Raw genomic sequence first — 26,676 nt, 5'->3', positions numbered from 1 at the left:
CCGCAGCAACAGTTCCTAGACCCGTCAGTTCCTGCGGGAAGGAGGGCTTGACGTAGGGAGTGACTTTGAGAAAACTTCCGGCGGCCCAGGCGGGACTGTCTCAGTCTCCCTGGGTACCTGGTACATACAGGAGGAGTTATGTAACATGTCATTAGACATCACTAGTGCGATGATCACATAGTTTGCAATAATAATAATACTATATATTATAATAATGCTGTATCCACAGGCCGCCCTTTGTCTATCCATTCCTATTGCTAATGCAGCCACCAACATGGACATCCCACTCCCAACTCTTTGGCATTGTATATCTCAAAGGGGTTAATTAATAAAAGTCTAAAACCCAGACTCCAAAGCCCAAATAGAAAACTCTTGAGTTCCCAAAAGGCAGCCCAACAGACAAGGTTAAATGAAGGTCCACAGGACTCAAGGCCTTAGTACAAATATCACACTCTTGAATGGTGTCCACATTCATCTAATCCAAAGAGGACCAGATAGTTATCAATTATAAAAGTCCCCAGCCCAGGAGACAATTAATAAACTCATTTCCTCTGCAGCATCCTGCTTAATTGCACCTTGTCTGAAGCATACAATCATTGACCTGTCCTGTGTAACCACGGAAGTTCTGTAATCTTGGGGCTTCCAGCCTTACAATTTTCCCTTATAAAAACACCCCTCAGTCGAAAGTGGTGACTCCATTTGTTCCCAAACGAATGGGGGCCTAGCTGCAGCTCGTAATCTCGAGTTAATGAAGAATCCTTTGTCCTTGCTTTCGGTGAGTCGTCTCCTTGTTGGTGGGTTCTTTTGGTGGTTCCGAAATCTGGGCACAACAATATCCAGAAGTGGAATTACTACTTGATATAGATTATATTTTAGTTGTTTTCAATCTTCAACAACCATTGCACCATGTTACCCATCAGCAGGACACAATAGTTCTATTGGGTAATTCCCCCCCCATCTCAAATTTTATTTCCTTTTCAAAAAATAATAGCCACCCCGCCCCCCAATAATAATAGCCATGCACGAGTGGGGCACGTGGTGCGCAGGAAGGCAGAGCTCTGAGGCCCACAGAGAAGACAGTGCTTCTGATCTGATTTTCCCAGGGGTGACCATCCCTCCATGTGCTGCTTGGCATTTGTGTGTCCTTTAGAGAAACGCTTGTCCGAGTTCTTGACCCATCTTCGTTTTTCCTGCCTTTTTAACTTTCCCCTCCTTCCCATGAAAACCAGATTGCTTTACTAACAACCGTCTGTCACTCAGTATCCTCCCCATCTTGGGAGGTAAAGGCGAAATTAATTAAAATCTAGAGATTTAACAGGTTAACCCTGACTGCGTGTATTGTTTATTAATGACTAAATCAAGATTTAAACTCATCCCCTGAGCCAGAGTTAATCTTGGACGTTGCTGCTCCGGTAAATAAAAAGATGGGCGGAAGTCTGGGCCTGCGCACAACACAGTCTTTTCGGCTCCCAGGCGTCCCGTCCTACTTCCGGTGGGGAAGAGAAACGGGAGACACCGCCGGAAGCGAGGAAGGTGCTGTGTAATCAGTGAGACCGTGAGGCGCTTGCGGCCCTCACAATGCCCGACTACTTAGGTGCGGACCAGCGGAAAACCAAGGAGGACGAGAAGGACGACAAGCCCATCCGAGGTGAGAGGACGCGGAGGCCCGGGCCGGCCGCCCGCCGCCCCGCGGTGCTCCGCCCGCCGTGGACCCCAGGGCGCCGGGCCTGGGCCTGGGCCCGTCCCTTCCCTGCTCTCCTCGGGCTCCGGGTTCGCCCGGCGCTGAAGTTCCGTGTCCAGGGCGGCCTGAAGGCCGGGGTTCGAGCTCTCCTTCCCCCGGCCCCATCCTCCCTCCCCAGCCGTGGGCCGCTCGGTGCCACCGCTGCGGAGCGACCATCGTGAACCCCAGGGTTCAAAGAGAGCGAGTCTCGCATCCTTGTCCCTAGATGAGAGAGGGAGAGAGAGAGAGAGAGAGAGAGAGAGAGAGAGAGAGAGAGAGAGAGAGAGAGAGAGAGAGAGAGAGAGAGAGAGAGAATCTTGCTGTAGATCAAAGAGAGGGAGAGAGAGAATGAGAATCAGTATCTTGCTGTAGATCAACAGCTTGCTTTCAGAGATCTCATGACAGCAAGTGCTTGTGTCTCTGTGTAAAATGCCCCATGTTACGGCAGAACAATAACATTTAAGTGTTGATGGAGAATTAGAATGTTCCTGTCTACAAATGGCTGTGTCCTAAAACTTACCACATGGACGTTAATAGGCTACATCCTAGAAGCAGGGTTGTTATTTTGCGAAAACTGCCCCCCCCATAGAGACTAGGCTTGACATTTTTCATTCGGTGCATGAGATATGTTCAACACTTTTGGATGTAGTTTCTTCTCGTTTTTTTCTAGTCTCAACTTCATGCTTTGTTTTCAACTTTCTTTTTTACCTTAAACACACTGTTTTTCAATGTTGTGGTATGTCTTAACAACCTCTCCTTCACCACTTATGCCTCTTCCCCAAAGAAAGCTTTTTTTCTAATTTTTTTTTCTTTTTTAGTCTTCACTCATCCTGCCACTCCCCCTTAAAAGTGTTTTACACCATTGAAAGTGTCAGGGGTACTCAGGACCTATTGGAAAGCTTTCTGAGAAAGTTTGTATTTCACCTATTTGTAGTAATCTATGTCTTTCTCTGCAGATGTTATTTTGTAAGTATTAATAAGATTATTTTGGAGCACAAGTATGACTAAAGTGTGTATCTTATATGATCTTTACAGAACACTGTGAGGGTAAAGCTCTCGGTGTGTTAGATGATGAAATTAATGCTAGAGAAATTAAATGGTTTTCCTAAGGTACCCTGACAGACACATGACCTTATTTTATTGAAGCCTCTCCCAAAGGTTGCTTGCATTTTTTTTAACCCCATGTTCTTTTGTTCCCTGTGTTGGTTCTGTGGCATCATTTTGAGTGTCCTGGGATCTCCTCAGTTCTGGTGACTTTAATCTTCATCTGAGTCTCAGAAGGTGAACACTGGTAGACTCCATTTTCACTTCTAAAATGACAAATTTCCCTTTATGCCTTTGCTCTCCCTTTTTTAGTTCTGGGAACTTCATTGTTTCGTGTCTTTTTCTGCGCATAGGCTATCAACATTGTTCAAACCAGTTTAACCTTGATGGTGAAGTTACTTCAGGCTTTTGTTTACCTGCTGATTATTGTTTTGTGACTGTGGACCCTGCTTTGCTGGCCAGAGTGGACTCCGTCAAGCCTCTTACTTTTCTTCAAGCCTCACTTTAGTTCCTGGGTTCCTGCCTGATGACTTTCCTCTCATCCCCCAGAAGTTCTCTTCCTTGTTATCCTTCATTCAGTTCTGCCTCAAGGACTTAATGACAGTTTCCTTCAAGCCTACCTCATCTCTGTTCCTGGTCTTATCTCTCCCTTTTCCCCCTGAGACTTTGTTACTGCTCCCGTTTGTGTTTGTACAGAGTTTTCTTCTTTTGTTCCTATGAATGTACAAATATCTATGTTGTCTTAAGAACACACAGTTGAGCCACACAGTGATGGTGCATGCTTTTAATCCCAGCACTCAGGAGGCAGGTGGATCTCTGAGTTTTAGGCCAGCCTGGTCTACAAGAGGGTTCCAGGACCCCCACGGCTACATAAGGAAACCCTGTCTCAAAAAAAAACCCAAACCAAACCAACAAGCAAAAATACAGTTGAGACAGTATAGTCTCCCTTTTCAATTTACAAACCATTTTCTTTTTCATTGTCTCTTCTCCCCTCCCCCCTCCATCCCCCCTTCTCCTTTTATTGCCTAAGTGACTGAAAGGATGAGGTTGGTATTAGGAGGAGCTAGATTTAAATCTTGATGTTAGTTCTTATCGCTTGGCTCCAGTGTTGTTTGGAAAATATTGCATCTGGGATAAAATAGCATGTCTAGTCTCCACAGCATGTGTATCTAATCACTGTCTCTCATCAGTGACTCTTTGGTCTGCTGTCCTACTGTCTGCTGCCTTACTAGGTAACCCTGGGCCTTACTAAACTTCTTTAACTGACCTTCCTTGCTAGTCTCCCCTTTGCTGTTTCTTTTCCCTTCCTTGTGTCCTGTAATGGTCTCTCTAATTTCCTTCCTGGTGATTTCATCTGTTCACATCTTCAACTGTCTTTTCTCAAATATAATTCTCAGTCAACCCTTTTTTTCCCCTTCTCCAGTTTATAAAGGGTTACTGTGGGAGGTGGCAAGCAGGATAGATCACTCCTTGGCCTCTCCTTTCCTCGTGGACGCTAGTAGGTTGCTCAGCTCCTCACTGATTCCTCTTGGTACATTTTCACCTTCTTGATGAACTTGAGCTCCATTTGTTCTTGGAGACCTTGAGAAACAACATTTCATAAAGCCACACACTTCCTGGATCATGTCTTCAAAGAACTTGGTGTGCTGAGTTAGTGAGGCATGCACCTGTGACCCATGTTGAGGCCCATGGCTGCTGCTCTCAATGGCAGCCAAGACTGGAAAGACAAGTTGGCATGGAACCCAATGATTGTTTTGACCTCATGTTTGCACTAAAACTGTACTGCCTCATGTCTCGGCTTTCTGGATTGCCATGTTGGGATGTGCTGCTGTGTTAAGAATTCTCACTCAAGTTTATAGGACATGTCACCGAACTTAGACAGTTACAGTTGTGACTGTGACTTTATTGTGACAAAGGATACAAAGCAAAACCTCAAAGACAAAAGGGATAGTGGACATGAAGTAACATTCAGGGGAACAGAAATAAAAATCACATAGATTCTCCCAATTGTCTCAACGACAAGATGTGATAATATGATTAAAATAATTAACAGTCAGGGAAGATTGTTGGAGACTAGGTGCCAGTGCCCAGGTTTGATTGGATAGATAGGCAGGCTTTGCCTAACACACAACGAAATTCCAGACTCTCAGAAGGAAAGTTGGTATTCTGTATGAACTGATATTTGTACAAATAGTTTTCACATAGTTCTGGAATGATCAGAACTCTCCCCAAATCCAAGTTTTCAGATAGCAGCCAAAAGCCAGTTTATAAGCTATCTTCCAAAGGACAGGAGTCCAGCCCGCACTGCTAACTCTTCACAGACATAGGAAGATTGATAAACTTCCTATAGCTGTCTCTTTAGTTATTTCTCTACACTGAGGTTCCTGGGCGCAAAGCCTTCGAATTATGTTTGATTCTTCTCTTCCTTGCTCTTAAATTTCATCTGCTGCCATGTGCTGCAGATTCTTATTCTCCAGGCTTTTCTAGCCCTGGTTTTCTTTTCTTTTCCCTTTGTTTTATGCAGTAATAGGGATTGAACCTCCAGCTTCTTACATGCTAGGCCCAACTTAGTCTTATGGTTTGCACCATTGTGAGAGGCTTGTGACCTCACGTTGGCCTCATGTACTCCATTTTCTTGTCAACCCAGTCCTTCCTAAGGTACAGGGTTTTTTTTCTTTCTTTCTTTCTTTTTTTTTTTTTTTTTCTTTTTTTTTTGTGACGAGAGTTTCACCCTGTAGCTCTGGTCGGCCTGGAACTTATTATGTAGACCAGGCTGACCTCAAACTCACAAAGATCCGCCTGCCTCTGCCTCCTAGTGCTGAAATTAAAGGTGTGTGCCACCACACCTGGCTCAGGTGTAGTTTTTAATATGAAGACATGCTGTGGTCCTTACAAACTCATCCTGGCACTCATGGCCTGTCTTCCCAATACCTCAAGTCTCCATTACGCAAGCTCTGTTATCCCTAACAAGAGCACTTCTTTACCAAGAAAAAGTCCTTCCTTCCCTATGGAAATTGTCTTTCCAGGTTGAAAAAAATTTCTTTAAAATATGTACAGTTGATTTAAAGATTATTTGTTTATAGGTGTCTTGCTTGCATGTATATATGTGTAATACATGTGTGCCTGGTACCTGCAGAGGCCAGAAGACTTAGATGCCCTGGAACCAGAGTTATAGATGGTCATGAGTTGTCATGTGGGTGCTGGGAATCCAACCTCAGTACTCTGGAAGAGCAGCCAGTGCTCTTAACCCCGAAGATGTTGTGTCAGCTCCTACAGTTGATTTTTGATATTCATAGAAAATATATTCTGTAAAGTCCTTGCAAATGATGAATTAACAAATAGTGAATCACTGCTTGAAGAAGGAAAAATTTTTACACTCTGTACACAGACACGAGAGTGCATATGTCTAGATATGACTGATCCTGGTATGTGCTTATTCTTTATTTTATAAAAGTGAAAAGATTTCAGAAGTGATGTTATTTGCCTGAGGCTGTCCCATTAACAGATTCCAGGATTGGGGTTCATTTCTGTTGGGCTGGTAGCTGAGTTTCTTAGACTACACTGCCTTGTCTCTTACCTGTCATATTACCTGTGTGAAAGCCTCAAGCCAGAGGACTCTGTCCATGCTCTTGCGTACCCATAGGAGCATGTGACTGTTAACTTGAGAATGGTGGTCAAATTTGGATACCAGACAAATTCACAGTGCACAATGTGCCATTAAAGAAGTATAGATTGTATCATTTACAGGTAGACTACAAATTATTTGTCATACTAGATGACCACTGGTAACATTTAGGTAATCACCATCTAAGACTCCTCATCATATTTTTAAAAAAGATTTTCTGTATAAAGAAATATTATATGCATATTCAATGTTTTTTTTTAATCTGGCTGTTTGACTTACTAATACTTGAGTAGCTTTCTATAAGAACTTATCATTTTGCATTTCTTTCTGTTTTTTTTTTTTTCTTTTTTCCTTTGGGCATCTCTGTGTCGCCCTGGCTGTCCTGGAACTCTAAACCAGGCTGGTCTTGAACTCAGATATCCACCTGCCTCTGCTGGGACTAAAGGTGTGCACCAAACAGATGGACTGGCTACCTTGTATTTCATTGCATGAATGTAGCATGATTATTGAAGTCAGTCCCATAATGTGCCTATTCTGTATGTATAGTGCATAAGGCATGCACATTGTCACCGAGTGTGTGATACTATGTATGCAGTTACTGGTTTTAGAACTCAGTTAAAACCTTGGATGTGAACAGAGAGGTTGATCAGCTGCCCTCTTGCTGAGCCCCACTCATGTCATCTCTGGTTTCTGTTTTGTCTTAGCTCTGGATGAGGGGGACATCGCCTTATTGAAAACTTATGTAAGTTTTTATGTTTTGTGCTTAAACAAAGATTGTTTTTTATTTTGTCTTTCTAAACCTGTCAGAAGGCAGTGTCAGAGAGCTCACACTGATTAAGAAGACAACAGAGAGTCTGTATGTAGGCAGCATGCTTAAACTTACTCCTGATCCTTATACAAACTCTAATAGTGAGTAGTATATATTTGAAGTGACTTGTGTAAATGTTTACTGTATTTAAAGTGTGTGTGTGACAAAATTAGGTTCGGAATGGGAAATTTAAGTGCATAGAAATAGGCTGCCTCTCTACTAGGTGTGGGACTCAACACCTCTAGCCCAAGACTCAGGATTGCCGTAAGTGTGAGCCTGGTCAACTCCAGGTCATTCTCCCTCTAGTGCTTCCTCCCAGGCTCTAATACAGTAAGGCTAGTAAGATTGTTACCGATGCAAAGTTATGCCTGACTTTCTAATTAAACTGATCTCTACCACCCAGGGTCAGAGTACTTACTCTAGACAGATCAAGCAGGTTGAGGATGACATTCAACAACTTCTCAAAAAAATCAATGAGCTCACTGGTATGTATGTATTCCTACTTCCTTGCTTTAAATGAATTAATGATTGTGCTAAAATTTTTTAAATGTGAATTTGAAGTAAAATCATGAGTTACAGATTTTTTTTAAAAAAACCCTAAGAAATTTGACCTCATTTAACACTATTTTACTATATACTTTTTTACAACTGTGTTTAATCCATATGCAGTTAAGTAACATCCTTTACACAAGTGATATTTTTGCTGGTCAAGGCCTAGTTCAGTAAACTCTGATATGTCAAAGCTTTATATTGACTAAAAAACATGATTTTATCCAGTATGGCTATTGCCTAGTTGTTGGCACCTGGGAATTTAAATAATAAAGTCCTATAATATTAAAAAAAAACGAGAAGTCAAGTAGGCATTACATTTTTTTAATTGCTTTGAGGCAATGGTTTGGGGGCAGGGGTATAGTGTAATTGCTCTGTCTGGAGGCATTCGGCAGTGCCCAGAGGCAGTTTGATCCCTGTGCTATGCACAAAGGTAGTGCTGGTACTGTGTCGTTTCTAGCAGCCAGGGATGCTGCTCAGCACCCTACAGAGTGACAGGACAGTCCCTGGAAAAGGAGTTATTCAATACAGAATGCAGTGGTGCCAGGGTTGAGAAGGTTAGTTTGGGGTGATGTGCTACATTCTGATGGGTTTTGCCGTCTTTCTCTTGTAGGTATTAAAGAGTCTGACACTGGCCTGGCCCCACCAGCCCTCTGGGACCTGGCTGCAGATAAACAGACACTTCAGAGTGAACAGCCGCTACAGGTTGCAAGGTATCAGTAGTTTCACATTTCATAAATAAAGCTTTCTACAGATACCTGGGGTTAAAATTCTGTGCTATAAGTAATTATTACGAATACTCAAAGTACAGAATGCAGTATGAAAACCCAAGTTCTTGTGCTGTACTGATCCTTCTAACTTTACATGTATCCTCATGTATGTCTGCATGCAAATAAGTAAATCTGGAGGCCTTAAAAATATTACATTTAGCTGGGCGGTGGTGGCGCATGCCTTTAATCCCAGCACTTGGGAGACAAAGGCAGGGGAATCTCTGTGAGTTCGAGACCAGCCTGGTCTACAAGAGCTAATTCCAGGACAGCCTCCAAAGCCACAGAGAAACCCTGTCTGAACCCCCCCCTCAAAAAATATTTAATTATTGTGTGTGTGTGTGTGTGTGTGTGTGTATATGTGTGTGTGCATGCTTGTGCCCTCCCATGTGCACAGTATGGGTGTGGGGGTCAGGAGACAACTTTTGGGAGTCCTGTCATGTGGATTCCAGGGAGCAAAATCAGGACATCAGGCTTGGTGGCAAGACCCTTTACCTGCTGAGCCCTCTTACAAGCCCCTTTAGGTTTTTATTAAAGATATAACTACCTTGTTTGGAAATTTTGTATTGCTTTTAATATAGGTGTATCTCTTTATTCCCTTTTAATTTTTAAAGAAAATATGTTCAATTCACAGATGTAAGCTGTTGAAGGTTAGTTTTTAAAAGATTTATTTATTTCCTATGTATTATTATGCATACAGTGTTCTGCCTGCATGTATCCCTGCAGGCCAGAAGAGGGCACCAGACCTCATTTTACATGGTTGTGAGCCACCATGTGGTTGCTGGGAATTGAACTCAGGTCCTCTGGAAAAGCAGCCAGTGTTCTTAACGTCTGAGCCATCTCTCAGCCCCTGTTGAAGATCCTTATTCAGCCATTCTTGAAATCAAAGTTTCTGTATATGTACTGCTTTCTTTTTTTAAGGATAGGGTCTCACTCTAACTAGGCTGGCCTCAGACTTGTAGTGATCCTCCTGCCTCTGACTCTGTGTGATTATGGGTGTGTTAAAACAAACTCAGCCTACTTTTTGGTTGTGAGCCTAGCCTTTAACGGCTGAGCCATCCTCCAGCCCTCAGCCTACTTTTTAAACCGTGGACTAGCCAGGCGACTAGCCAGGCATAGTGGTAGCACATGGTGGTCCACATCTGTAATCCTAGCAGGCTGGAGACTGCTAGGGGGCTCACCACATGTTTGATGCCAGCCTCAGCTACATAGTAAGGCCATGTCTTAAACCAAAAACCAAATGAACAAATCTACTTTGTTGCCTCCTTGCCTCCCATGATTAAAAATACAGAATCTACTTCTGTGTTTATGGAGCAGCAGGTCTATCAGCTAAAGTAGTATGCTTAATTCTCCCTTAGAAGACGGAGGCTGGCAAGAGAAAACCGTCTTGTGATATATGCTGCATACACAAAATACTCCTACCATCAGCCTACATGGACACTAGGGGGGCTCTTTTATAGTTCTCTGCATTCCTTGCTGTGGCTTATGCAATAGCTTTTTAATAGGAATTATATATTCTGTTTTCTTTATTGGATACTTTGACACACATGGTATTATCTACTTTTACCAGATTTCTCAGACAGTGAATACTTTCAAATTAAAAATAACAACAAAAATGGATTTAAAAGGTCAACTTAGGAAAAAAATGAAAGCACATAATTACTGAATTTGGCATAAGACACGAGGCTATATTCTTACAGGGAAAATGACAATGAAAGTCACCTAAGATGTAAAAGTGTCCCTGATACTAAAGGGACATGTAGAGGAAAGTCACACTTGAAAGTTTTGGGTTTTGTTTTTCTGGGGAAGGGTGTCATCTGAAGTGTCTATGGCTCAGGTAAGGTTGAGTGGCCCTTGGGTTGAGCCCAGAAGGATCTTGAGCAGTGGCCAAGTTTCTGCAGTTTTGGTCTACACTTGCTTGGTGTTACATCGCATGCCCTGGAAGGAACACACTTACTTAAGCTCACTGTTGTTGGCTTAGGTTCCTTACTCTTATGAAGCCTTTTCCTGTGCTAGGTGTACGAAGATAATCAATGCTGATTCAGAGGACCCCAAATACATTATCAATGTGAAGCAGTTTGCCAAGTTTGTGGTGGATCTCAGCGATCAGGTGGCACCTACTGACATTGAAGAAGGGATGAGAGTTGGGTAAGTTGACACTGTGGCTTTGTTGTGAATGAATAAACAATGTTATGGAGTGTGAAAGGTGGTTGGTATAACTCCTGATCTTTCCTTCCCTGTGAGCTCCCTGATGTCAATCCCATATTGCTTCTTTTTATGCATGGCTCTTCGTTTCCTAATTAAAAACAGCCCAGATAAAGTGGAGGCAGTACTTGGTTGAGAACAGTTAATGATGATTGGCTTAATGTCTATAGAATACATAACTTTCTCTTTAAAACTTTTTTCTCTTCCTGACTTCTGGGCTATCTCTTTTGCTTACTTACAGTGTGGTTTTAAAGATAAACACTAGCCACAAAAAGTCCTCTAAATACTTAAAGAGCATCTATTTTGTTTATTTTTACTTCCTTAGTGTGGACCGAAATAAATACCAAATTCACATTCCACTACCTCCAAAGATTGACCCAACAGTTACCATGATGCAGGTAAGAAACTTGGGGAAAGGGATACGCTTTAATGTAATTGACAGCCAGGCATAGGTACTCATATCTATAATCCCAGCATTTGGGAGGCTTAGGCAGAAAGATTAACACAAATTTAAGCCTGCCTGGGCTATAGAGTAAGTATAAGGCTAGCCTGAGCTACAGGGTGAAAGTCTATCTCATAAAAACAAACAAAACCCCAAAACAAAGAAAAAAAAAATGCATTTGTTCTGAAAAAGTTTAAAGCTTTTAAGCAGCAAATGTAGGTTATGCATCAAAAAGTTACCAAAAAATAAAAATAAAAAAATATTTGGGAAGTCTTTATCAATATTGTCACTTATTAATGTCATAATATGTAGCTCACCCAATACTTCTAGGACACTGGAGTTAATTAATGTCCTAACATATAGCAAATAGCTTTAACTCCCTTTTTATGAACATTCTTGTTACAGGCTAGTTTTTATGATATTAAGTATCCTGTGGAGGGTCTGTCTGCTACTTACAAACCTATGAGTATGGTGTATAATCTTTCTTAGGTGGAAGAAAAACCTGATGTCACATACAGTGATGTTGGTGGCTGTAAGGAGCAGATTGAGAAATTGAGAGAAGTAGTTGAAACCCCTCTACTCCATGTAAGTAGCTGAGTCCTCATTTAAACTCCTTTATGTAATAAGCCACTGTGACGTGAGCATTGGCATTGCTTGTGGGTTACATAGCTTTTGAATGTTTTATTTTTCTTCATGAAAACTTTTGGTAGGGTGGAGGTGTAGAAAGATGTTTAAATTTCAGAAGACAGCAAACAAGAATTGAGTGGCCAGGTGTATTTAAAAGACAGATCTGCTGATTAGATTGATAAAGGAGTGTAGCTTGTTAACTATAGTACTGTTATTATAGAAGAAAATAGTTGTTCAAGAGAAAACTGTTAAACCTCGAAGGCTAATGGAACACACAATATCAGATAATTGATTTTTTTAAGCACTGTAATTATTTAAAGTGAAATGTTATTTTTATATCATTTTTTATTTTTATTATGCAGAAGTGGTAAGTAAAATTTGTGTCTCTGTCACAGCCAGAGAGATTTGTTAACCTTGGGATTGAGCCTCCGAAGGGTGTTCTGCTGTTTGGTCCCCCTGGCACAGGCAAGACACTCTGTGCTAGGGCAGTTGCTAACAGGACTGACGCTTGCTTCATCCGAGTTATTGGGTCTGAGCTCGTACAGAAATACGTCGGTGAGGTAAAGTGAATTTATCAAAACTAAAGCATTCATTGCTCTGTGATAGATGCATAAGATTGAAATAATTCCAAATAAGCTACCATTTAAAATTCAGCATGTTTCCTCCCCAGAAGAATGGTATTTAGTGCAGGTTTGATGTATGAGGTAAAAACCCCAGAAGTGCTGGCTAAGTGAGATTTTTATCTCAGGGACAGTAGGGTTTGATGAGAGATAGAAAACATTCATAGATAAGTACAGGTATTTAGGTTAAAGTCTAGGGTTGGATATATTATACCTAAAACACAATGTTTAGTATACTTAAGGATTACCAAAAGGGACTACATGACTTAGTATTTTAGTTTTAATATTTTAATCAAATTCAGTGATCAGTAATTCCAAGTGACAGATCAAATACTTTTATTTCCTCTAGTTTTGCTTATCTTACTTCACTTAAAGAATGTTAACTTGGGACAGGTAGTTCTCTGTGAGTTTGGAAGCCAGCCTGGTCTGCAAATCATTTTTGTTCTTAACCTTAGTTCTATTTAATAGCTAGACAGTCTTGAAAATTATGTACTATTGTACTGAAGCTAAAAAGATTAATTTGATAATATAGATAGCAATCTTCAGTCTTTTAGAAAAAGCTTTAGGTGACAATGGTTGAGAATGCTGTTAGAAAAGTGTTGAAAACTGTGCAGCATAGTTTATTGATTGTACTTTAGAAGACTTAAAATCAACTTTGTAATAATGAATCAAATTTTCTCATTAGGGGGCTCGAATGGTTCGTGAGCTTTTTGAAATGGCCAGAACAAAAAAAGCCTGCCTTATTTTCTTTGATGAAATTGATGCCATTGGAGGTATGAATGACATTTTATTGATTTAGTTTTTATTATGTGTGTACAGTGCTATAGTGTCTTAGCCAGGGTTTCTATTGCTGTGAAGAGACACCATGGCTAGAGCAGATCTGTAACGGAAAACATTTAATTGGGGCTGGCTTACAGTTCAGAGGTTTGGTCTGTTATTGTCACGGAGGGAAGTGTGACAGCATACTGGCAGACCGTGCTGGAGAAGGACCTAAGAGTTCTACATCTGGATTGGCAGGCAGCAGGAAGAGAGCTGAGACACACTAGCCGGGCTTGAACATCTGAGACCTCAAAGCCCACCCCAGCAGCACACTTCTCCAGTAATGCCTCACCTACTCCAGCAAGGGCCTACTTCCCAGTAGTGTCGGTTCCTATGAGCTTAGGAGGCCATTTTCATTCAAACTACCAAATATGGTTAAAGGACAACCTATGGGGGTCAATTCTCTCCTTCCATGTGGGTCCCAGGGATCAAATTAGTTGTCAGGCTTGTTAACAGTCACCTTTGCCTCCTGAGCCATCTCACCATCCCTGCATGATATTTTAGAGAATTAGTGTAGGATTGAGTTCCATAAAAGATTAAAGTGATATGTAGTAGAGTTCTGTGATACGTTAATCTTATAAAAAATTTTAACTCCAAATTAGAGCCACAGATTTAAGCAACAGTATGTCTATGAAGGAAAAATTCTACATCATATTGATAGCTTGTGTTTGTGCTAGTTCATTTCATTGTGGGTATAAATTTTCATACTTTGAACAACTCATCAGTTGAAATGATACATCATCCCTTACTGTGACGAAGGCACTGGATTGAAACAGAAATGGTGGTAGTTTGTCTTTGTTTACCCAGAATAATAATATTAGGTTCACAGATTTGATATAATACAGTGTTAGCCTCAGTTTACTCAACTCCACAAAAGGGGTGATAATTGCTGCCTTGCCTGTTTTATGGATCTTTTCCAGGGTTAGGCTAAAATGTGAAAGACTGAAAACATTGAACTGTCCTGAGGTGTCAGCTGTGGCTTAGACCACTAATCAGTAGCTGCAGATATGCCTATTCCTGTCTCCAGCTTCTCTTCCTGCCAATAGCGTGATGCTCCACCATGTACATACATGGTGTTTCCTCTGTTGACGTCTCTATTGTTGGACATCTAAGTTGGCTCCTTAATTTAACTCCTGTGACTAATGCTGCAGTGAACATTGGTGTGCAGGTGTGTCTGTGATGTGTTTGCAGACTCTGGGTAAATGCCCAGGAGTGGTATAGCAGGGTCGTATGGAAGATTTATTGTTAGTTATTTTTTTTTAAGAGATATATTTATTTATTCATTTATTATGTATACAGTATCTGTTGGCATGTATCCCTGCAGGTCAGAAGAGGGCACCAGATCTCATTATGGGTGGTTGTGAGCCATCATGTGGTTGCTCGGAATTGAACTCAGGGACCTTGGGAAGAGCAGTCTGCGCTCTTAACCTTTGAGCCATCTCTCCAGCCCCATTTTGAGTTCTTTGTATGTTCTACACATTAATTCCCTGTCAGATTTGCCAAAGTTTGCAAGATTTTCTCCTATATATAGTAGGTAATTACCAATACGGAGTCAGGTAGAAATATAAGGGTATTTAATAGGGAAAAGCCTTACTTACAGAGCGGACCAGCCAGCCGGTGGTAGTCTGTACAGCAAGAAGCAAAGAGAAACCGAAACCGAAAACGCAGTCCCCCTACTCACTCTGACCACGCCCTCACAAGCCCTCAGGTACTCCTGTAGCCAGCCCCTAAGAAGGCGTGGCTACAGCTTCCCCTACACCTATATATCTCATTTTTCAGTTTTTGGCCTTCAGCTACACTTGCTTGCTCCTAATATTTGTTTGTTTGTTTACTCATTAATCTATCTATGTGTTTGTTTGTTTGGAGTACTTTTCTGTCCTTTTATCATAATGTGTCTGTCTTTGCTGGTGAGTTGTGCTTCTTGAAAGCAACAAATAGGTAGATCCTATATGTATTCCAGTCTTCTAATCTGTGTCTTTTGATTGGGGAATTAGTGTTTAAGGGTGCACTTGCACTTGTGTGGCCCACATGTGTGCAGACCAAAGAGTGACATTGTTTTCTTCAGTTGCTTTCCACCTTACCTTTGGAGATAAGGCCTCTCACTGAATCAGAGCTCACCAGTTTGGCTAGACTGGCTGACCAATCCGCTCCCAAGAATCTTCCTGTCTTTGCCTCCCCAGCACTGGGATTGCAGGTACCCACTTCTGTGCCCCAGTTTTTACATATGTGCTGGGAGAAACATAGGTCCTCACGCCTGCATAGCAAGCACTTTACCAACTGAGCCATTTCTCCAGCCCTTGGAGGGTGGGGGGGAGGGTGGGTCTTGCTGACCTGGAGCTCACTACATATACTAGAACTGGCTGTGAGCACACAGAGATAATATTGGAACATGTGTATTGATGCTAGTCATTTTTGCTGCTTTTGTTGTGTTTGATGTTTTCTTATACTCATTTGTGTGACTATTGTCCTAATATTGTTTGTTTTTTTTTTCTGTAGCCTCTTAGATGTACTTCTTAGTCCCAAAACTTTCTTTCAGTATCCTCTGTGGAACTGAGTTAGTGGTCATAAATTCTTTAAGATTGCTTTTATCATGGAAAGGTTCTCTTTTAGTTCTTCAGTCATCATCATCATCAGTAGTATCTCTCAGTTATTATTGAGGTAAAACTGTTGTTAACAGGTAATGCAGAATTGATCCATCTCTTAGGCCATAGAGACCCTGCAAACCAGGCCAAGTTACGTACTTTGGGAATAGAAAATGGAAAAATGCAAAAGAAAAGAGTGAATGAGGCAAGGAATGTATGGGCAAGAACAGAGCATGCTGGCTTGCCTGGCATTGGGGACTGAACAAGGAGGAATGCATGCAGAGTGGATGCTGGGGACAGAGACATGAGCGTAGTCACACTCACAGTTTAAGTCTAGTGTCGCAGTGCTCCTCGAGTGAGCATGAACATTGAAGATCTGAGTCCAGTGCAGATAGGATATAGGACATGAAAACTAGGTTCAGAGTCTTGGTGTGCCTGTCTTAGCTTTAGGAGTCCTCTGTGATGGCAATTCTAGTCTTTCCTATTTTAGATATTAGGTTATAGATGCTGTTCCAGTCTTTGGGTGGATTTTCAGCCCACTGAATGCTACACAGATAGGATTCAAAGTTTAGTTCCCACAGGCTAGCAATATTCTTTTGGCCAGGTTTCAGCATATGGTCTTGTGTCACTTCCTGAGTTTTTCAAAAGTGTGGTTTATAGGGCCTCCTGGGCTGCCAAGCCACCAATGTAGCAGAAGTCTTTTTCAAATGGTGTCTTGCTTTTGTCAGTTGCCTTGTGCTAAACACCCAGTGCTGAGGAAGCTGCTAAGCTGTAGCTGCCCTGGACATGACCTTTTTTCTAGTTATTTGTAATGTCTTATAGCGTGTGTGAGTATGTGCATGTGTGAGTGCAGGGTCTGCAGAGGCCAGAAGAGGGCGTCGTGTTGCCCTGGAGCTGAAGTTACAGGCAGTGGTGACTGTGAGACATAGGTGCTAGGAACCTGACTCAGAGGATCCTTCTCCAGGAGCAGGGTGTGCCCATCTTTATTATTCAAAACGTCTGTGTACAGTGTATGTCTTGAGTATATGGATGCTGTGCATGTGTGCATGTGTGTGAGCATGCCTGCCGAGGTCAGAAGAGTTTGTCAGGCGCTCTGGAACTGGAGTCGCTGGCAGGCAGTTGTGAGCAGTTTGTAGGATTTGGTGACTAGAACTGGGATCCTCTCTGTAAGAACAGCAAGTGCTCTTGACTGCTGAGCCATCTCTGTTCTCCTAATACTCTTTGGGTAGCTTTCCAGCTTTCCCCAGATTATTATTGCCTGGAGACTCTAGCTGAGGTTATAGCTGCCATCTTGAAACTCTCTCTGAAGGGGACCCACACACAGCTGGGGCTTCCTTCTAGACCCTGGATTAGGCACAAACCACACTCAAACATCTGTTTTCACAGAAGAGACCTTTTATTAATCTGGGAAGAAAAGTTAGTGTCTGCTTTCTGACTCAGGCAGGAAACAGCAGCAGATGACCTCCAGGTGCAATTTTAAGAGTAGGAAAAGGGGAGGTCTGTGTTAGAATATGGTGGTAAAGGAGATAGAGGAGGAGAAGGGAACAGCGTATTTGTCCTAAAGGGACTGTTTCTGGATAGAGAGGAGAAAGGTGAGGCCCATAGGCAAATGTCGCTTTATAAAGGTAAAGGGAAAACCCCATGTTAGGAGGAGTTATTTAAATTTAATTGGGCATGTTAATTAAGTGAGCCAGAGGAGGCTTCTGATTGCTGGACTGTGGTAGTGAGCCTCAGGAGGAGGAAATGGCCAAATAAAGGATAGACCTTGATGTCTAGCTTGAGGAATGTAATCTAAGGGAGAGGGAAGAGGAGAGAAGGGCAAGGCCTGCCAGAGCCACATGTTCCAATGGGCTAGTGTCCCTTCACTCCCTACAGAAGAGTTCTTGGTTAATTTGCAAAACAAAATGTCCTTAAGGAATAACTTCAAAGATATTTTAAAGAAAACTGTTAAGTAAACTTATGTAAATTCTTTCTAAAGTAAAGATTTTCCCAGGTTCAGTTCAGGCCAAATTCCAGTGCTATGAAGAAGAAATGGACACAATATCTCATCCCTAACCAAGAAACTATTTGCCATTGATACTTGCTGGGAAAGGAAAAATCAATATTCTCTAATGGAGTATCTCCAGGTATATCAGCTACATTCCAAGACAGGCCCTAGCCCTGGAGTAGTTGGCCAACATGTGTGACTTTTGTTTTCATTTTGTTTTGGTGCATTTTGCTTCTTAGTTAGTTTCATAACTTCAGAGTAGGGTGTGCAGTTGGCTGCAGGTGAGGCTGTAAGTCATTTTCAGGTCGTGAGTAGAGCTGCTCTAAATGGGCATTGGATGATTCTCTGTTGTCTCCTCAGGGGCTCGGTTTGATGATGGTGCTGGGGGTGACAATGAGGTGCAGAGAACCATGTTGGAACTGATCAATCAGCTGGATGGTTTTGATCCTCGAGGCAACATCAAAGTTCTGATGGCGACTAACCGACCTGACACTTTGGATCCAGCACTGATGAGGCCAGGGAGATTGGACAGAAAGATTGAGTTTAGCTTACCCGATTTAGAGGTAAAAAAAAAAAAAAAAGTTCATTTAAGAAAAAATATTGTTGAAATTTTGTCTTTCTGTGATATATTTTCACTGTAATGTATGTGAATTCCTTCATTTTTAGGGTCGGACTCACATCTTTAAGATTCATGCGCGCTCAATGAGTGTTGAAAGAGACATTAGGTTTGAACTGCTGGCCCGACTGTGTCCAAACAGTACTGGTAAGTGCTCGTCTTACTCGTTTGCCAGTCAGTCTTTTGGGCCCCTGTAATTAAACCATTTTCTTTTCTTTGTTGGACAGGGGCGGAAATTAGAAGTGTCTGTACAGAAGCTGGTATGTTTGCCATCCGAGCACGGCGAAAAATTGCTACAGAGAAGGACTTCTTGGAAGCTGTAAATAAGGTCATCAAGTCCTACGCCAAATTCAGTGCTACTCCCCGCTACATGACGTACAATTGAGCCCCAGAGGCTTTGAGAACTTCCTGCTCTTGGGTAACTTGTTCCCCCCACCTTACAAAAATAAAGGTTTAAAAATTCCTAAGTGCTTCCAGATCCCTGTTTCCTGTTGTGCAGTGTTAGTCAGAACAAGGTTCCAGGGCACTGTTCACGGCTTTGGTCCATATCATCTGAAGGACTATGCATAAGTGCTTCTCAGCCCACCAGCAACTCTTGCTCTGCTTGTGCTGGCTGGTGTGGTGCATGTATGAACTTCATTGTCTGAGGTGTAGAAAGTCCAAGTGTGTTAAGCTCTTGAACTCTTCAGCCATCATCAAAATAGTTTGTATAGGTACAAGATGATGGCTTTCACCCATTGTAAGGGTTTTGTGTATTAAGGTTTTGGCCAAATTGGTTTTGTTTCTTTGATGATACTGAGTACTGGGTTTTTGAATGCTAGGCAAACACTACCACTGAACTATATGCCCCCAGCTTGGACCAAATGTTTTTAAAGTGAAAGAAGCATTTAATGCATTTTCCACTACCATTTGACCAGTTTCAAACCAGTCACGAACAGGTGATTTTAATGAAGGGTGAAATGGTAGCAGGTAAAGTGAGGGTTTAGGAACTCCAGAGCTGGGGCCAATTTATAGAAGAATATTTTTTAGTGGTTGAGAGTTGATAAAACTGATTAAACTCCTTGTCTGTGGTGAGTTGTTTTTATTTTTACTTGTTTGTTTGTTTGTTTGTTTATTTATTTTGAGGCAGGGTAACTCTGAGCCCTGACTGTCTTGGAACTCACTGTGTAGATCAGGCTGGTCTTGAACTCAGATCTGCCTGCTCCTCTGCCTCTGCCTCCTGAGTGCCGACATTAAAGGTCTTGGACCTCCAGGCCTAACTCTGGGTTACTTTTAAAACAAAGGTATGTTGGTATCCTTAACAGCTTTCTTTAAAATGACTTCTTATATAACTCCCAGCAATGTTTTTTATGTGTGTGCTCAGGTGCATGTGTGTGTGGAGGCCAGAGGTTGACCTCTGGAGTGGGCCCTGTTTGACTTTGTTAGTGGGACATAGTTCTCATCAGGGAGGTCCCAGATCTTTAAAATGGAGTCTGTGGATCAGATTGGGGTCCTCATGCCTACACAGGAAATGCTTTGTGGAGTGAGCTGTCTCCCCAGCCCCCAAGTCTTACCTCCTAAATACTGAAGCATAAACACAATAAACAGCACTTTTATTGAAGAGTAATATTCACAAGTAAATTGCAAACCAGCAAAAGCTGTGTGCATTTTTAAGTCGGAAGTTGAGACCAGAGAAAAGTGGCTGTGTTAACTGAAATTTTAACCTTATGAAAGTTTCCAAGTAGAAAGGGCCTTTCATTCATAAAATACAATCACTGTGGCCTTTTCCTTGATATTAACTAGAAAAAGTATTCTTTATAATCCTGCTGTAGCCTTGCTTGAGTTATGAAACAGCAAACCATTCTGAAGTTAGGTGCACAGGAAAGTTAACTCAAGTCAGTGATTGGAGATGTGTGCCATTAGCATGTTCATACTTGATTCAGTCCAAGTCAGTGTAGAGCATGGTGCAATGCTGACTTTGGACAGTTTTGTTGGTGGGGTTTGAGGTGTTTCTTTTAAGTTGGCAATATATTTAGAGAATTAAATAATACATTATCAGTTCTCCAACTTTTATCAACATTCAAAACATTGTCTAGAAGCTCAATATACTGAATCCTATAAAAGTATTTTTGAAACACTAAAAAAAAGACAGCAGCATTTTGCATTCATGGAAGCATACAGGCTCAAGGAAGTTGTTTCATTTTAGAATTTAAATTGATTTGCTATCTTTAAAGAGGAAGGCAGTAGTTAAGAACTTCCCCATCTTCCAAAGAGCTTTCCCTCTCTGATGCCCACCTAAGGGCATCCCCCACCACCACCAGAATCACATAGAAAGTACACCTTGATCCTTCCAGGGAAGACTCTGGGTTTGCTACCCTTCCTGCACACAAGAGGTCAGACTCACTTCCTCAGAGTACTCACTTGGAGGCAAGTGCCTCCTTTCTCCACTAAACAGGTAAGCATGTTCACATGGAATAGACATTTTAGATACTGAAAACTACAAAAAGAGCATCTCCCAGGCCTTGAAGAGGATCCGTACCCATCAACTGTTTTTCTGGGTTGTTCTCCATATGACATTGGCAGTTGAGATCCCACTGTCAGCTGCTACAGGTTTATACAGATTCAGTGTTTGGTTTTAAAAAATGCATTCCCTCCATGTGTGTATACTAATATAGGATTTGAGTGCAGCAATTTCTCTGTGAGAGCTTCCTGAAAACAGCCTTCCTGTACTGCCATAAAATGAGGCTGGTTGAAGTCTTAAGTCCTGTATTTGTCATTGCCTATAACACCCATTATTTTTACATTAAAAATTATTTCATGTGCATTAGTGTTTTGCTTACAAGTATGATGATTTCAGGTCCTCTGGAACTGGGGTTGTAGATAGTTGTGAGCTGCCATGTGTGTGCTGGGAATTGAACTTGGTTCCTCTAGAAGAGTAGCCAGTGCTTTTAACCACTGAGACATCTCTCCAGTCCCCATTTTTACTATTTTAAAAGTTGTGTTTTTTTGTTTCTTGTTTTGTTCTGTTTTGTGTGTGTGTGTGTTCGCATGTGCGAGTGAACTGGTGATGTGTGTACATGTATGGGCCAGAGGACCCCTTGGGGGAAGCTGGTCCTGGGGATTGAACTTCGGTCATCAGGTTTGGCTTATACCTTACTCACTGAGCCACTGCCAGCTTTATAATGTGGATGACTTGAGTAAGGATGGAAAGCCCAGTAAGAGATGCAGGAGTGGGCACTAAGGCTACAGAGAACAGGCAGGCTTATCTATTGACTTCCTGGAAGAGAGGGAAGAGGTAAAGGTAAAGAATAAAGTCAAAACTTACATGTGAAACAATTCTGAGTAAAATACCTGGATGTATTTACATATAGATGGAATGAAACATTTAACATTTTCAGATGCATAATAAAACAAAACTATATTTTCCAACCTTGGGGGGAAAATGTTCTTTATGTACATAGGATTCTATGTTTAAAAAGTTACAAATGGAAGAACTGGAGTAAAACAGAAGCAGGTGAAATGTAGATAAAATGTTCTTTGGTGAACATTACTTTCTTATCGGCCACTAGGACTTCAGAATGGTGCTAAGGAATACACAGTTAACTGTTTTGTAATATTTAAAGCTTTAGATTCTACCTAAATGGCCAGAATGATGTAGGTCCTTACATAAAGGCTTCTACTATAAGCTTCAGTTCTGTAGCTATGTGCTCTTTCAGAAGGCAGTCTGTCAGAATGCAGATGTATCAGATCTTGTGTGTGATGCCTGCAAAGAAATACCTGGCTGTGAATCTGTTTTGTGCAGGCCGGTGTGGGGCAAAGGCCTAGAAGGAAGCGGCCTACATTTGGTGGTTAGTGAAGTCACTGAGAGACTGAACATCCTATATCAATACACTACTAACGAGATCTGACCACTTTCCTTCTAGCAGTATCTTCATGAACACCAACATAAAGTGACAATAAGAAAGTGTGGCAAACAACAACAAAGTTAAAAATCACAAATTCTTAACGGCAACTCTTAGCTGGGTATGGTGGCCCAGGCCTCTAATTCTAGCACTACTTAAGCAGGAGGATCATGAGTTCAAGGTCATCTTCAGCTACACAGTGAGTTCTGGAGACCCATCTAAAAACAAAACACACAACAAACAAAACCCCAACAACTCTTAAACAGAAAGAACTTCACAGGTTGGCCTATGCTTTGATTTACTGAGAATAAACTGATGTTAGACAGAAGTGTAAGAAAAAGCTAGGTATGATGGCATATACTTAGAACTCCAGTGGTCATGAGGGCCAAAGGAGGAGGATTATGAGTTTAAAGCCAACCTTGGCTATATAGTGAGTTTGAGGTTCTAACAACAAAAACCAAGATGAAATCGGCTTAAAGGCTCCCCTTAGCTTCCAAAAGTTAACTATAAAGAATGTGAGATAAGTTGTGTACTCATAGGCTGTGTAATCAATCATTAACATAACTTACAGGCTTCTGAGGGAAGATAACCAACTATCCCTAGGGTGTTACCTTTCAAAGACCTTAAAGGTTTTTAATGCAATTCCACAATCAACAGCAAAAGCAAAATTCGTATTGAAACCTGTTGGCCACAACTGTGACACTTGGAGCATCACAAGGAATACAATGTTGTGAAGCACGTTAAAATTACAAAAATTACCAAGTCTATTTTGAAGTTGATAGTTAAGTGGACATGGAACATTCAGCTATGTTTAAGGTGACCAAATTGTTCAAGCTGAGGAGGGAAAACTAGTTTATATGGATTGACCAGCTAATAAGTGCAAGAGAAATGAAAGAGCTAGGCAGAAATGAACAAACTATTAAAATCATTCACTTCAGTAAGGACTGTCACCAGTGTTACAATTTCTGGTTCAATGGCTAATGAGCAATGACATCTAATGTCAAAGAAGCATATGGATAATACACAAAGCAGAAAACCAGTTTAAGAATCAGACTGCCATATTGATTGGCTAGTTTATCTGCACACTGTAAATGATAGGCAGCCTAGACATTCTGGGTTTTCTGAGTGGCGCAATATGAAGCATGCATTTGGTCTATACTAGCATAAAATGCTTAACTCATACCCATGTATCTTGAATTATGACTTCTGGATGGTAGATAATGTGGGGAATAGCAGAGCAAGCCCAACAACACTGGGAGAAGCAACTAGAAACATTCACAAAATAGGATTCTTAAATACAGCTGTCCAAGTCGTGTATGTATTTGTCAAAAGACAACTATATAAATTGAAACAGACATAAGGCACATGTAGAATTAATACTTTAGACAAATTAACAGTGAATTAGAGAACAAGAGGAAACCTGAATACTGCGTGACGAAATACTCTGAAATAAGAAAGTGGAGAATGCCAACTGAGCATACCTGAGCTTATTTTTGTTAAGATATATGTATATACACAGGTAAACCCCTGGAGAGAGACTCATTAAAGTTCCAGTGGTGGTCACCTCTGAGTGGGGAGATGATGTTTGTTTTCTTTGTCTATTTCTCCACTTATCCATAATGCACTTACATCAATTCTGTAATAATAAATTATTTTTAAAATATTCTAAAGGTAGAACATTTTAGATTTCCTCTTCTGTAAGAAAACTGGTTATAGACAGTCTGTTCCCAAACAAGTACAAAACTAAGGAACCACTAACCATCTGGTGACAGTATGTTCTAAGTAAAATACTTAAAAATGTTTGAGTGCTCATCTTACAAAGATAACACTAAGGGGTGAGAGAGCAGTGGAGAAGATGGTGGAGAGGAAGGTGAGAGAAGCCTGACAAGCCACAGCAAGCTGGAGCCACTGGAGGACCCGAAGAAACAGAAAAACACGTGAAAAACCGTTCTTCCAGTAATGGAGGGGAAAGTTCCAATTGCAGTGCTGAAAAGCAATATCTGAAGAAGCTGCCTCGGCAGTCCTCCCAACAAAAATCACCAAGATTTCCAAGTTTGGATTTGCCCTAGGTGGTCAGAAGACAAAGGACTCGTCAGCCATCTCCATCAAATAAGCCTAAGGAAACAGTTCCAACTTTGTTCCAAAAACCCTTTCAGCTGCAGCAGCTTTCAGTGAAGATGGCAACCGTGAACCAGAAGAAATGCCTCCAGAAGCAAAGATGAGGATGAAGAATATTGGAGGTGGCATGGCAATGCCAGCTGGACCAAACTCCCTTAGTAAAGGAGAGTACCAGAACCAGGAACTGTAGGAGCAAAATATAAAATTGCATCTTGGAAATGTGCATGACCAAGACAATGAAATGTTTTGAGATTGGTGTGTTGGTGGACGTGCCCCTGCAGTTGGAAGGAACAGTCGTCCTTTGTAAAGAATGGTGTCAGACTAGCTTTGGAGCCATTTCTCTTCTCTCTGTCCCTCTTTTTAAAGATTGAGTAAATGAGATTTTGAAATTCGAGGTTATTGATGTTTTCTATACAGATTTCAAGGTATTTGCTAATTTTGTAGTTTTGTGTGATTAGTTTCTAAAGGTTAGACAATCAGAAGTGAGAAGGAAAACCAAAACAAAGATAGCACTAAGGTGTAATAGAAATGTCACTGTATAAGTGCAAAAGGCCAGTTCATCTTTGAAACATCCAATTAAAACAACACAAGTATGAGATACACCTTGCTATGCATCATTCACCCTCTAAGTCAAGCCTTAACTACTAACATTTCCTGGGGTGGGGAGGAGAGAGAGCCTACAGTCTTGTACTTAATGTGTGTAAGTTTACAATTCAGGAGACTCACACAACCCCCATGGGTCCTTTATGCCTCAGGCGTGGGTGTGGCATTGGGCTCCATGTCGTCCTGGGGAGAGAGAGCTGAAGTTTCTTGCTCGGCCATCGCTTCTCGGACCTGGCTGCCTAAGACAGCATCATGGATACTGTGGAACAGAAGCTCTTTTAAGGCGGGATTTTCAAAAAACCGGTTGCGGGTGAGGTCATTCACAACTTGTGCTATACAAAGAAAAGAAACATTTTCACATTCCATGTTTTGATCTCAAACATTGAAAGAAGTAATTTGTTCATAGTCTAAAAAATTAATTTGTTAATTTAGAGACAGGTTCTCATATATAACCTAGGCTGACCTTGAATTCTTGATTCACTTGCCTTCCCTTCCCAAGTGCTGGGGTTTACACCAGCACTTTATATTTATGTATGTATATATGTATGTATGTGTGTGTATGTGTGTGTGTGTATGTATGTATGTATGTATGTATGTATGTATGTATGTATGTATGCATACATATTTACCTGGCTAGCCTAGAACCTATATGTAGACCAGGCTATCCTCAAAATTACAGAAATCTGCCTGCTTTTGTCGCTCGAGTGCTGGGATTAAAGGTGTGAACAACTACACCCTACCCATCACCTAGTTTTAGATATTCAAATGCTATGCAAGTCTTATTCTGCCTCAGGAAATGATGTTCTTTCTTTCTAGTATAGTCTTTCATTTCTGCTGGTGACTGAACCCAGTCCCTTAAGCATGCCAGGCAAACACTCTACCAACTGAGCTCTATCTCCAGATCTACTTATTTATCGTTGCCTGATAGTCTAGTATATAGCTGTTCTTTTATTTATTCATTGGGTCCCATTCCCCCTTTTTATAATGGGCTATTTATGTACCTCTGGCTGTCCTGAAACTCACTCTATAGACCAAGCTGGCCTCAAACTCACAGAGATCCCCTTGCCTCTGCCTCCTGAGGGCTGGGATTAAAGAGATACTATCATGCCCAACCCCCTTGGGTTCCTTTTCTTTTGACACTTAAGATTTTTCTAAAGGCTTTTGTTTCTGTAGAATGTGATATAATGGTCAAATAACATGTGTCATTTTGTATGTATGCAGTAAGATTCCAATTTGCTGAATTTGTGACTTTGAAAGCTATTGTCTGTTTGCTCTCCATAGGATCTTCTCCATTTTCCAAACCCACTGTCTCATCTGTGAGGACCTATTCTTTCCCAGGTGCCTTTGAAATGTGCTCCTAGCCTTTGGTTTTCACAAATGTCATTATGTGGATTTTGTTTTTAAGCCCCATCTTAACCAAAATATAACATAAAATAAAAGTAGCGGAAAAGCTATTCCATTGGATATAAACCCTAACAAGTGGAGTGATTTATAGAATTATGCCTTGTGTAGTAGCTACTGAAACAGTAAACTCTGACCAACTCCTGCCCTTCAACTCTAGACCAGAAGGCCATCTCAATGCCTGTAACTAGCTGATTTCAAAACTGGTTTTACAGTGATTTTTCAGAGTAATTTTTTATTCTATAAAAAAGTTTAAATTACA

The 26,676-nt window shown here is 41.2% G+C and overlaps 2 protein-coding genes and 1 pseudogene across 5 annotated transcripts in view; 2 read left to right on the top strand and 1 right to left on the bottom strand.

The window, feature by feature from the left end:
• Positions 1-1,491: 1,491 nt before the first annotated feature.
• Psmc2 (proteasome 26S subunit, ATPase 2) lies at positions 1,492-18,878 on the top strand. Its single transcript, XM_027393428.1, has 12 exons — positions 1,492-1,648; positions 7,094-7,131; positions 7,601-7,682; positions 8,360-8,459; positions 10,530-10,661; positions 11,044-11,116; positions 11,650-11,745; positions 12,183-12,347; positions 13,093-13,180; positions 18,156-18,358; positions 18,462-18,558; positions 18,639-18,878. The coding sequence occupies exons 1-12, from the start codon at positions 1,579-1,581 to the stop codon at positions 18,794-18,796; spliced, it is 1,302 nt and encodes a 433-aa protein (XP_027249229.1). The 5' UTR covers positions 1,492-1,578; the 3' UTR covers positions 18,797-18,878.
• A 4,206-nt stretch (positions 18,879-23,084) lies between these two features.
• On the top strand, positions 23,085-25,484 carry LOC100757880 (annotated as a pseudogene).
• Slc26a5 (solute carrier family 26 member 5) overlaps positions 25,155-26,676 on the bottom strand; it is a 44,077-nt gene continuing 42,555 nt past the window's right edge. For all 4 annotated transcript variants that reach the window (XM_035451799.1, XM_035451800.1, XM_035451801.1 and 1 more), the window contains one exon: positions 25,155-25,345. In XM_035451799.1, the coding sequence (XP_035307690.1) occupies positions 25,155-25,345 (191 nt within the window). The remainder of the gene's footprint in view (positions 25,346-26,676) is intronic.

This window comes from Cricetulus griseus (assembly GCF_003668045.3).
Source record: "Cricetulus griseus strain 17A/GY chromosome 1 unlocalized genomic scaffold, alternate assembly CriGri-PICRH-1.0 chr1_0, whole genome shotgun sequence".
NCBI lineage: Eukaryota > Metazoa > Chordata > Mammalia > Rodentia > Cricetidae > Cricetulus > Cricetulus griseus.
The sequence above is the reverse complement of the archived record's forward strand: the minus strand, read 5'-3'. Positions and strand labels throughout refer to the sequence as shown.

Coding starts and splice junctions, on each gene's coding strand:
- Psmc2 (XM_027393428.1), top strand. CDS start 1,579: ATGCCCGACTACTTAGGTGCGGACCAGCGGAAAACCAAGGAGGACGAG. Junction 7,683..8,359: donor AAAAATCAATGAGCTCACTG/GTATGTATGTAT, acceptor TTTCTCTTGTAG/GTATTAAAGAGTCTGACACT. Junction 13,181..18,155: donor TGAAATTGATGCCATTGGAG/GTATGAATGACA, acceptor TTGTCTCCTCAG/GGGCTCGGTTTGATGATGGT.